This window comes from Strix uralensis, chromosome 4 (assembly GCF_047716275.1).
Source record: "Strix uralensis isolate ZFMK-TIS-50842 chromosome 4, bStrUra1, whole genome shotgun sequence".
Classification (NCBI taxonomy): Eukaryota; Metazoa; Chordata; class Aves; order Strigiformes; family Strigidae; genus Strix; species Strix uralensis.
Window position 1 is genome coordinate 120,816,522 of NC_133975.1, and position 12,384 is coordinate 120,828,905.

A 12,384-nucleotide genomic window follows, 5' to 3' on the forward strand; every position below is an offset into this window, starting at 1 on the left:
AACCCCATCTGAGCAGGCTTTCGGGAGCTGGCAGGTGCGCTGGCAATAACCTGTGGACAAAGCTGGCCAGGACCAAGGCAAACGAGCCCATGAACGTCGCCACAGGGCGGTGGCACCCCATTTTGTCTGCTCCATGACAGAGGCTCTCACCTGGGCGCCACCACCCCTACAAACGGCGCTGCCTCAGCGCACACTGACACCTCTGACCCTATGGGCCCGAAAAGCCTCTCCTCACACCAACCAGCCGGAGCACGACCCCCTTCCCACCCCGTTCCCCGCAGCTCCCGCCCTGCAGCTCTGCCCACTGCACTCCGCCTCCATGTTGATCAACGTCCCCCGTCCCCCGCCTCGCAGCCGCGGCCACCACCCTCCCGGCGCCCCGCCCCCCGGCCGCAGGCCCCGCCCCTCCCCGCCAGGGCCCGCCCAAGGGCAGGCAACCCCGCGCGTGCGCAGACGCGCAGTAAACAGGCGCCGCCGCTCCGCCCCCTTACGCCGTTTGCGTGGCCGCCTCCGCGCAGGGCCGCGCGAGCGCCGGTGGCGGCGGCGGTTGCGCAGTGGCGCTACATCCGGGCACTGGGGCAGGATGAATGCTCCTTTCCAAGATGGCGGCGGAGGGAGGAGGGAAGGAGATGAACGAGATTAAGACCCAGTTCACCACCCGGGAGGGGCTGTACAAGCTGCTGAGCCACTCGGAGTACAGCCGGCCTAACCGGGTGCCCTTCAACTCGCAGGGCTCCAACCCGGTCCGTGTTTCCTTCGTCAACGTCAACGACCAGAGCGGCAACGGGGACCGGCTCTGCTTCAATGTGGGCCGGGAGCTCTACTTCTACATCTACAAGGGGGTCCGCAAGGTACCGGGGCTCGGCCGCTGGGCTGGGGGGGAGTGGCGGGGGTTCCGTGCCGGCCGCCCGCCGAAGGTCCGCCGGCTGCCAGTGGGGTGTGGGAGCCCCGCCGCGGGGGGCTGCGCCGTGGGCGGGGGGCAGAGGCCGCCCCGCCGGGCCGCCTCTTCTTCGTCGTTTCCCCCTCCGGCGGCCTTGGGACTGGCAGCTTTTCGGTTGCGGCCCAGCTGTGGCTGAGGCTTCAGCCGCTCTTCCGATTAACTGGCCTGTGGGGTAGCGGTTAGGGATGGGGGAGCGTAGGCCTGGGCTGGAGGGCTCTGTGAGGGACCGGCGCTGGCTCTGTGCTAGTGGGCTACGTCAGATACGGTGTCACCAACGGTAGGTGTTTGTGGGGGGGCCTTCGAAGGGATGCGATTGCTTGGGCCCTCCTTGGCATGCAGGAGTGAGGGTTGGCTTGCCATTGGCAAGGCAACCCTGGGCCTTCTTCACCTGCTGCTTCAGGTCTGAGTTTGCTGGACACTAATGCCTGTTGTGATTATGGTGGTGTCAAATCCCTGCTTCCAGGATCTTTCCAGCTTTGACTGAATGGCTGCAGTATTCACTATAATTTTAGGCCTTTGTCGTGACTTTGAAATATGGACTGATTTTAGGATTGTTTCTAAATGGGAGCAGTGCAATGAGCTGAGTTTTAAATGTCAGATAATTAACATGGAGAAAGCTGCTTTTACAGGAAAGAACCATTGATGCACTTGAGAGAGACTCCTTACTTGTCATTATTTGTTGCAGGACTAACAGTGCATGCATTTGATCTCTGAGGTCACCATATTTATGAACAGACCCTTTCTACTTGTTGTCCTTGATTTTATGGGATTTAGAGAAGGATTCAGAATTTGTCATAGAGTGAACATGTGTCACTCCTAATATAGGTAAAGACAGATATAATTATTGTCAGCTTTCTATTTCATGTTTCAAAAAGCTGGGTATTCGTTATTTTACATGCTTGGGATTCAGCTGCCATAATGTGAGTACCTTGAAATCTTCCTGCTGTTAGCCCATCATTCAGTGTGGGATGAAGGTGCAGAGAACTAGTGACAGATGCAGGGCTGTGCAGGAAGCTTGTAGATGAGCAAGAAATTATACCTGAATCTACTATGTCCTAAGCTAGTGCCCATATCACTCCTCCTCTGTATGAAATGTAAGCACCAACTGGAGAATAAAGCCTACATGGATATCTGTTGACTGTGACTTAATAGATCTGATATGTCCTATATAATTATGTGGAAGAGTGTGTGGATGGATTTTAGTTTCACCTTTTCAAGAATTTTAATAATCTAGTTATGTTTTAAATAATACTTGGACAACAGTTTTTTTAAGTATGATATGAGTGTTTTGTATCAAACAGTATTTGCTATTTATAAGCAGTTGCTATCTTTACTATTTACAAGGTATTGTGGGTGGCAATATCTCTGAAAATCTGTATCCTAAATTATTAGCATGTTTGGATTCTGATATTTTATATTCGTTTTTTCCATATGAAGTAACTGCAGAATTCCCTCAGATTACAGAGCAGGCCTTCATGTACTTTAGTAATGGTACATGTGATTCTTGCAAGTTGTCTTAGTCATCTCTTGCCACACTTCTGAAAAATAATAGTCTAAGGCCTGGAACTTCATTGAAATTAAGGAACTGGATAACTTTCAAATTATAAAAATTGCTTTGATCTGAGTATTTTAATTTTTTTTTAGATGCTAAAAGCTGCTGGTGTGATATACAGTAACTGAGAAAATTTTTGTTTGTCAGATTGTTAACTTGTGAGCTTTGAGGTGTACCTGTTACAGTGTTAAATACTTTTTTCTCTAAGTAGCGTAAAACATATGCATTGTTAGAACAGAATTCAATTACCTTTTACAGTATGGATTTAAAATACAGTCTATATTCTATACATTAACTTTAGTAACGTGAACCTAGAGAAAGCTGAAGTAGATTGAAACACACATAAAGAAAATACTTTAAATGAGAATGGGGAAGATGGTATGTCTTAAACTTGTAATACTTGCTTCTTTGGAATTTGTTTTGAAACTATTCAATTGGAAGTCATTGTTTTGTCTATGTACAAAGTTGACATAAGAACAGGCTGATAGTCTTTCAACTGACTATTTGAGCTGTTCAAAATCAAAAGTTATGTCTTGTGGCTATCATAAAAGGGAGAGCAAGCTATTATTAATTAACTGACAATGTAATTCTGCCTAAACTGGACAAGCTATCAAACTCTGCATATCTTCCTGTTCTTGAGGGCTGGAGGGGGTGAGGGACTTCCATCTGTTGAAGACCAACCTATTTGTGATTCTCTGTGTAATACAGATGCTAATAACTTCAGTTTTAACTGTTAGTTCATGACTATCTAAGTATCCTTTTAAAAAATTTCCTTAATTACTTTAAGACTATAATTTTCATTTTGGCTAAGTCCTATTAGAATATTAGAGTATGAGTTGAGTTTAGTGAAGCTGTGCTGTGTGTGTATATTGGGTTGCTATGATTTTGTCTTTTTAAGTCTTTTTTTAAGGTCTGCTTCTTTTCTCGCTAAGGAAATGCTATATTTTTACTAAAATGAGTGAAAGAACCACCAGGACTTTATTTTAAGTAACTCTGTCTGTTAGATACTGAGATAATTCTTGCATTGGTAATCCATTGCAGATCAATACACATCAAGTAAGAGTCACACTTAAGCCATGAATGACACTTAAGAATAAATAATGTAGTATTAAGTCAAAGATACCACTTGAAAGGATATTTCTTGAAATCAGTGATGCTAAGTTTTCTTCTTTTAGTTTCCCTTAAATCCTAAACATGTTGCATCTGTGATATGTAGTTTGTAAGTTATCTTTTTAAGCTAATACATGTGTTCTGTTTAGGATATTTAACCTATATAAAGAAAAAAATGTTTCCAGGCATGTTTCTTTAACCTTGATCCTTCTTCCAAGAAACTTGGTTGAAAAGTTAAGTCTGGTGTCCAGAAGGGTGGTGTGGGAGTTGGAGTACTAATAGACAATGATAATGGTTTGGTAGAGATGAGTTTTGGACAGCATTTCAAGCTGTCGTTAGAGACTTTTTAAAACAAAAAGGTATTTTCTCCCAACTTTGTTCTTCACCTCTTTAAAAAGGAAGCTGAGTTTTTACTGTTTCATGTTTCCGTGTTACCACTAAACCTTACCATTACCATCAAATATGTTGCCATGTTTTCCATGTCATAGAAAGCATATCAATTATGAGCCAGTGCATTGTTTTTATAATTAAACTTCTGCAGCTCTCTTTGTGTTAATAAGGCAATGCAGGCTTCTAGAAAACTGCTGCTTTCTGATTTGGATCCACTGAAAAAAGAAATGAACCTATAGTTTAGTAAGGAGAAATTAAGCTGTTATGGCATGAGCTGTGGTTGCATTACTTATGTAAGTATGTAATTGTTCTCAACTGCACTGTCAATGGGCTTTCCCTTTCAGTCCTTAACTTTGGCTTTAAGGTTAGATGTCTACGGTGATCTCTTGTTAAACAGAAGGGTAAGTTTTCATGAACTCAACTAATCTAGTGGCAGCTGAAAATGATGGTCTAGCAGTATAGTATCCTCTTGGCAGAGTGCTCCTATTTCCTTGCTGTCTTTGGCAGTACTTAACCTCTGGTTGAGCTAGTTCAGCTTGCTAAACCAGCAGCAAAGTACTTGCTGTTTTTCTGAGCAGATTTTCGCTTGATTTGGTAAGTTGAACTGTCTCATTTTGAGGTTGGATGTTAGCAGGCACAGTGAGAGCAAAGAAAGGGTTGGAGGGCAGAGGGAACAAAGCTACGCCCTTCAATGGCCTGGGCTGTCACACCGAATCCACTGCCTTATGAGGTGTCTCCTCAATAAACCATTTACTTCAGGCTTAAGTCAGACTCAGAGTGATCTGTTCTTAGAGGATTGTTGACTTAATTTTGGTTAAGAGAGTTATAGGTGTTACAGGAAGCCTTTGTTATTATTTTAGGTGTTTGCTTCTTCATGGAGTAGGGTTATAAAGTAATAATTCAAAAATTATTGCTCAAACTATGATGCATTGATGGTTGCCTTTTCGTGCAGCCCCAAATCAGGAGTGAGGGCTGTTACTTGATTCTTGCTTAGGAGACAGTCTTGAGGTACTTAAATATGGTTTGTGGCTAGCTTTGCAAAATGATTTATTAGTTGATTCATTAGACTGGAAAAAGGAGAGCGCTATCTCATCTTCCATGCCTTAGGAATGGCTGACAAAACAAGGCTTTCTAGATTGCTGCTGACATTAACTGTCAAATCTGTTTCCCTTTCTACTAGGAAGCTAGTGCATTTTTCCTTTAAGAAATTTTGTGTGTGATAACTGTGTTTATTCTCCATATATTATGAAGGTTTCTGGGCAAGTTAGTCTGCAGCTGTCACTGCAATACAGTCATATACAGGTACATATTGGCAATAGCATTGCATGGTGCACAGTCTTAGTTTTTATGTAACATATTGGGAAGTTATAAAATTTGAATACGTAGTTTAGCTTATTACATTATGTTAAACTTGTTGCATTGTATTTGAATTCTGGCTACCACTGTCTTTGTTTAACATGTGGCAGACTTTTTCCTAACATTGGTTGTTTCATTTTTTTGGAACCTCTTTCTCATGAAAAGAAGCTTTGTCTTTAGTTCTGCTTTTTTCCTGCAGCTACCTAAAACAGCAGTCTGTCAATAATATAGAATATTAAAGTATGTTGTAATGGTGTTGGAGTAGAGACATATGTAGGTGATAGGCTCAGGTTGGCGGAGGCATGGAGGCCAGAATCTGTGGACTGTCTTTTTAACCTTATGTTGAGCAAGTGGCTTAGAAGTAATTATATTTCTACTAAGATGAGAGTAATCTCATATCTCAACTTCTTTTATTAAGACTTAACATATTGGTGGTCCCTGGTTATCAGTAAAAATACTGATGATGTGTAGGTTTCCTTCCTTTGCAGTTCTCTAAATTACCTTTTTTGTGTCTGGCTTGATACTGGAGTCTTTGTCTGGTTGAGAAGTGTTATGCTTGGTGGTGACATTCATTCTGTAGACTGTTCATCTAGGATCTTGTTGCAACAACAGTGATAATGGGTGGTATTTGTCACTGTGCTTAATATTTTGTTTTGGGAAGAGTAGTGCAAGACAGCTCTGGGTTGGAAGCTGGAATCTGTGGAGAAAAACGGAAAATTTTTGCAAGATGTGGTGGGACGGTGAGTTTATATTACTGTATATTTAGAGATCACCAAGCTGTGTCAGGCCTCCAAAAAAGATGTACATTTTAATAGCATATATGAGCTATAAAAATGCTGAGATTTGTAAGGATCTTTGAAGATACACTTGCTCTGAAGAAGAGGGAAGAATACCTACATCTTCATGACGAGTTCTTAAACTTGCAGTAACAGGAATTCCACAGCCTCTAAATAACTTGTTTTGGTGCTTAGTTTTCTCCACACCTCCCCCCACCCCCGCCCCCAATATCTAACTAAACTTCTTGTTCAAGGAAAATGAAACCAGGCTGAATGCTGTTACTTACTGTGGACATCGAGAACAGTTGACTATTGCCTTTAACAAGTTTTCAAATATGTAAAAGTCACTTTGTCCTCATTTTTCCCAAGGTAAATAAATCTATTTATTTTAACCTTTCTTCTCAGATCATGAGTTCCAAATGTTTGATTGCTCTCCTTTAGATTGGCTTTTATTAGCTTGCATTTGTGGTACCTAAACTAGGTACAGTACTTCCACTGTGACTTCAGTGCAGAGTAAGGGAGAATTATTATTGCCTGCTGTGTCTGTCTTCTAATATTCTCACTAATGTATTGAATAATGTTGACTTTCTTGCTTTTTTTTTTTCCTGGTTGTTTATAAATGCTGTGTAGTGTTTTCATTGAATTTTATTCTATTAAGTTTATTAGAGAGTGGTTTTATTTCCAATTCTTTGCTGCATACTGAAAAGATCCAATCTTGATGTCATTCACAAACTTGATGCTTTCATTAATGGATGAGAGTACACATCTCATAGAATTTAAAAACCACACATTGAGTTTGCTGCTGACCTTCTTTAGTCCAGTTACTCTCTGAAGACAATTAGATTTGTTTGGTGCTTTTGGCAAGTTTGCTTTGTATGCTTTTTTCCCATTTTCTGGTTGCTTACAGTCTGACAGTGGTTTTGATACCAAGGAAGGGTTTACTGCTATGACTGTCAAATTCTACTACAAAGTGTTCTGCGCTTAAATATTTATTTATACCAGAATCAAACATCACTCTTATTGTCAGATGACAGGCAAAGGTGACTAATGGAAGTACCACAGTAAAGACTGCAGAACTTTTCTTAATGGTATCTGATGCCATCCTGAAACTGGGGAGATAGTCTTTTTCTGTGCTGGAGGAATTTGCGTAGTCCATATTTCTCAAGTGTGCTGGATGTGACACTAAATCTATTTTATCCCTCTTTAAAAGGGTGTTGTAGACTTCTTTTATTCAAGAAATCCCTTAATTTCCTGCTGAGTTTTTTTTATTCTTTATTTTGTAGATAATAGTTGTTATGTTGGGACTGGATTCACCAGTTCTGTGAAAGCATTGTGGCTAGATCAGTAGTACTTTACCTGTTGATCTGTGCTTGTGAAGGTATTTGAAAGTCTCTTGGAAACATGTTTCAAGTGTTTAATGGATGGATGTACTTACCACCTCGAGTTTTATGATGTAGATAGATGTTTTCTTTCTTAATTCTAGCTAGGCTGTACTAAGGATTGACCAGATATGTTACAAAATGTTCCTGTAGAGCTTTTCTGAAGGGTGGGTTTTTTTGTAATCCCTTTCTTTCAATAACACTTCAGAAGGAAATAGTGGAGTGTTAATGTCGATTACAGGAGTATAGGTAGATTTAAGTGTTTAACTTTGTTGTGAGGCTTATAGAGCAACTAGGACTGGCTTGAGTAAGAAGAAAGACTAAAAAGCTGATTTAAAGACTAAAAGGCTGCTTTAAAATGCTGTTACACTGTTAAATGTTTCTTGCTGTGAAAGAGAACGAAATATCTGCACTTGACTGAGCTTGCAAGATGATTATTATCTGGGGGCTACTTCTGAGTTGTAGGTAGTGGCATTAGTCTGTAGTGCTTTTACTTCCCCCAGTCTGTGCTTCAAGCCTTTATCACAACTGTTTGACTTCAGTAAGCTATTGCAGTATATCCTCTGAAGGATTGCTCTCTGAGTAATAGTTCATTTATCTATGGCTGCCTGTTTGGCTGGCATGTTTGAGAGGGAATGCTAGGCTATGTTGGCCAAACCCCCAGATTGGTATGCAGTATTTTACAGGCAGTGAATTTGTGTGTGTGTGGTTGGTTGGACTTTTTTTACCACTGCAGGTATAATTTTTTGTTTGTTTGTTTTGTATTGAAGTGTATTTGTAGTAATATTGCACTTACATGAATTCAGTTGGGGGAATTTAAATCAGTGTAAAACCATTACTTGTGGCACTTATTTGCAGATTGACAAATAATGGTTGTTTGTAACAAACACTTACGTGTCTGTAGTGAGTTTTGTGGGCCAGTTTTGTCAGAATATTTACAGAAGTGTTGTGCTGTGTGCTTAAATTACAAGGAGTTTGCATTATGCTTTGACACCTGACAGTCTAAAACAGTTAAATAGTTAACTGTTAATAGTTACAACGTAGATCGAAGATGCCTCAAACTCTAATTAAATGTTGCCTAGACCCATCTCTGAGAGGATTGTAAGCCATAATTGTCTTGTTTGACATTCTAGAATCAAATTTAATGCCCTAGTTTGAAGCATTACTGTAGTTTCTGGCTAAAGGGAGCCATCTGAAATACTTTCTTTTGAAGGACATGTATCCAAAGGCCACTTGCTGTCCAGTTGTCATGACCTTAAGTTGACACACTTGGTTAAATTACTTTTTAAAAATGGTGCCATTTAGTGCCAGTAGTGCCTAATAATGCCATTGTCCTCTTCGAAAGCTTAAGGCAACTAAATAGTATTTATTTAGTTGTAATTAAATGTGCTGTACCGTAAATTAAAGTAATAATGTTCTGTTGTGTCCTCCTCAGAAATCGAGTGTTTTCCGTCCCTTACTTCACCCCAGTTGTAGGTCCAAATGTATATGAAGTCAGTCTTCTAGCACCTACATACCTCCCATTTCTTGCCCCTGTAACTTAAAACAAAGCATCTGCTTTCGCTTGTTCCAGCTTCTGTTTAGCAGACTGTTGGTACACTAGAAGCAGCCCTGTAGTCTTTGTGGGCAGGACCACCAGCCGCTACACTTGAAATCTTTCCAGTGGCAGTGTCGTAACTTGCGTTGGGATTTTTGTCTTGCATTATTCAGTAAAACTGTTCATAATGGAATGATAGATCTCTAATAGATACTTTCTGCAAATTGATTTCAGTTTTGGTTTACCATCTGTAATTGGTCTTTAATTTCATGAGTTAATCATAAGGTCCTCATGTGGCTGTAATGGTCAAAGAAATAATACTTATATTTTTTAAAAATTTTCAGCTCTGGGATTGGAAGATGGCTGTATTAAGCAGTTCTTGGTTTAATAATGCCTGATTTTTGTACACCTAGAGAATGTGAAGTGCTATATTAGACTAAAAGCTAGTCTAAATAAGAACTTTAACTTAAAAATGCCCTGGAGTAGGGAGAAAACACTGGATGTCATGAACAAACTTCAATATCCCCAGTCTCCTAGGAATAAAAAAAAAAAAAGTAATTCTTATCTTACAGGAAGTTTACTACACTTTGTCAGGAAAGTGATGCCACATAAAACTTTGAGAGGGCTCCGGTTTATGACTTTCATGCTCCCTTTCAGCTAAAGAAAGGGGGGGCAGTGGCAACAGGAGACTGAATGGATGCCAATATATATTAAAACTATCTGTTAAAAATCCACGAGTCTAGTGAAATAAACTATTGGAGCAATGCCTTAAGGAAACGTTAGCCTGCACAGTCATAAGGATAACTCAATAAATCTGAGTAACATAAATGTCTTCTCTTCCTGACTTACAAATGTAACCATAACAAATATGTAATCCTACAAGTCGTAGTCTTGTCATGTTTTAACTGTGGCAATTCATTTCTAGGGATTTTTTTTTTTTTTTTTTGGTCACAGTTCTTGTAACTAAGTGTACGAAAATGGTGTGGGTTTTCTTTAGATTTGAGGTGGATATTGGAGCATGAGCCTGACACAAGTTTGAGGTTATTGAGATGAAATTTTGGCAGAAGTTGTTGTGGGGTTTTTTTGTTGTCCTGATTTTTCTGGTTTTCTATTAGTTACTGTCCTCAGACAGTAGGTTATATTACAGAAAAGTAGTTAAGTAATGATTTCTTTTTAAAATCATGTGTTCATAAGATGGCCTGCCTTTCTCGCCTTCAGCAGTGAAGCTGTGGTCCCTGGTACAGAATAACTTAGGGCTCTTGTGGACAGTTAGCAAACACCTGCAAAGTTTTAAGATGGCTAGATGAAGTTTCTGACCTTCTAGCAGTGTTGGCAGAATAGATTTTGCGCCAATGAAGTGACTGTTCAAGTGTAGTTCTGTGTTTTAGCCAAAATACAGCCTCTATAAATGACACTAGGCTGAACTGGAATGGTTAAGCGTGGGCACACGTTAGCACTTTTGTATCGGAGAGATGGGGCAAAGAACAACTCAAATAGATGCCCAGATGAAGCTGCCTTTAGTGATGTTCAAGACGATTCATGATTTTCCTCATTGTTAGAGTAACAAAGTGCTCACTGTTGGTTAAGTTACTTCAGCAGTCCAGAGGCATCTTGCTTAGCTGCTCTAACTCTTGTGTTGCACTGTAGCAGTATGCATGTCTCTCTTCCCTGTAAGCAATAGGTAACCCCTTTTGCAAAAAAATATTGGGCTGGCATTGGTCTGGTTGATCTGTGTGTTGTTTTTTGTTAGTCCTAAACTGATAGAGGCTTTGCTTGTACATAAGAGAGAGCCAAAGGGGATTGCTAGTAAGATCAGTGCTTGGAGAAGTCCAGTCCTATAATGCTAGAAAAAGCTTTTACTGTGCTTTCTCTTTAATCATTTGGGAACCCTTTCTTTATTTGTAACACCTTGGATTAGTAGGTGTCTTGCAGCTCTGGCACTTCCAGTGCAAGCTGATATAAAGGAGAATTTAGATTTGGACAGTCTTCTGATACTGGTGCTGGTTAAAGGTATGATTATTTTTGGTAGCAGAAATCCTTAACATGCGTAGTATTAGTATGCTCATATCAATGGGAGGGGTGATTTAATAGCTGGGCTGTGTTTTGTCAGTAGCCTGTGTTCAGTTCTGTACCCTCATATAGGCTTCTGTTAGGATCTTTAGCAAAGTGCTTGAGATGTGGGCAGTTACTCAGTGGCAAGCACTACTGTCTGCAAGAAGATCAGTAGGTGACAGTAGATCATTGCCTACTCTGAGACAAAAATCAGCCTGAGGAAAGAGACAGTGTGGTGTGACCATTTGGTATGTTAAATGCTTTTAGCCCTCTAATGGTAATTTTTAAAGAAAGTGATTAATAGCAGGCAAAAAGGGTTTTCTTTCCCTACATAATACCTGTACCAGTGAAACTGTCAGCACTTACTATTACTTTAAGTATCTTAACACTTTGCTTGCTTTAAAATAAGGCTATTGGGAAAGCTAGTGCTGAAATTGGGAACATGCTGCCTTTTGCTCTAAAACTTCTGAAGCAGGATTCTGGTTTGCAGACTAGGTGATATCCTAGAATTTGTACGTATGGGCCTGTGGGGAGTCTGAGTTCCCTGCATTGTGTATGTGTTAGGGATTTGATCCTTGATACTTGTTTTCTAGTAGCCTGTGTTCCTATTCTTGTTCTGTAACACTTTTTGCCTTGTTGGGTTGTTATGAAATGTCTTCAGCCCCAGAAGGAGGATGCATTGCAAATTAACGACTTCAGGACAAGAGCTAAGGCAAATACATTATTTAATTTGTCTGTTACTAAATATGACTTCAAAAAGCATGAACCAATGGACCTCAGTCTGGTTTTGGAGCATAGGTTATATATTTGGTCGATAATTTATTCACATAACTTCTGTGGAACTGTTCTGGGGCTCAGAATAACAGTCAGTTACATCTTATTTTTAGTACAAAAGTAATTAGGGCTTTGTTCTAGTAATATTTTCTTAACGTGCTGCAACATGTTGGAGTTATGGGCTTAATAAAAACACTATCAGAAATGTCCGGCATTCCTGTAGGGCTTGCAGAATGCAACAGTAACCAGAAGAGACACAATTCTGACTTGCTGGACAGACATTACTGTGTTGTATTTGACTCTTATTGAGCTTTGTAATGAAAAAGATATAAATTGATTAACAATTAACTGCTACAGTAAAGTAAGTTTCTATAGCAACAGGGCAATGCAGGGTACAATTAGTCAGACTGCTTTTCCGTAACAGATAATTTTTTTCTTACAAGCAGTGAATTTACACTGTTGGACTAAAACATTGTTTTGTTATAGCAACGGATAATCCTGAACTATTTTGCTGCTGC

The 12,384-nt window shown here is 40.2% G+C and overlaps 1 protein-coding gene across 16 annotated transcripts in view; it reads left to right on the top strand.

Moving 5' to 3' along the window:
- The first annotated feature begins 555 nt into the window (after window positions 1–555).
- WDR20 (WD repeat domain 20) overlaps window positions 556–12,384 on the top strand; it is a 47,199-nt gene continuing 35,370 nt past the window's right edge. For all 16 annotated transcript variants that reach the window (XR_012628963.1, XR_012628964.1, XR_012628965.1 and 13 more), the window contains exon 1: window positions 556–851. Coding sequence is in view for 7 of the 16 variants with exons in the window: in XM_074868800.1 (XP_074724901.1) it covers window positions 588–851 (264 nt within the window). In the remaining 9 variants the exon portion in view is untranslated. The remainder of the gene's footprint in view (window positions 852–12,384) is intronic.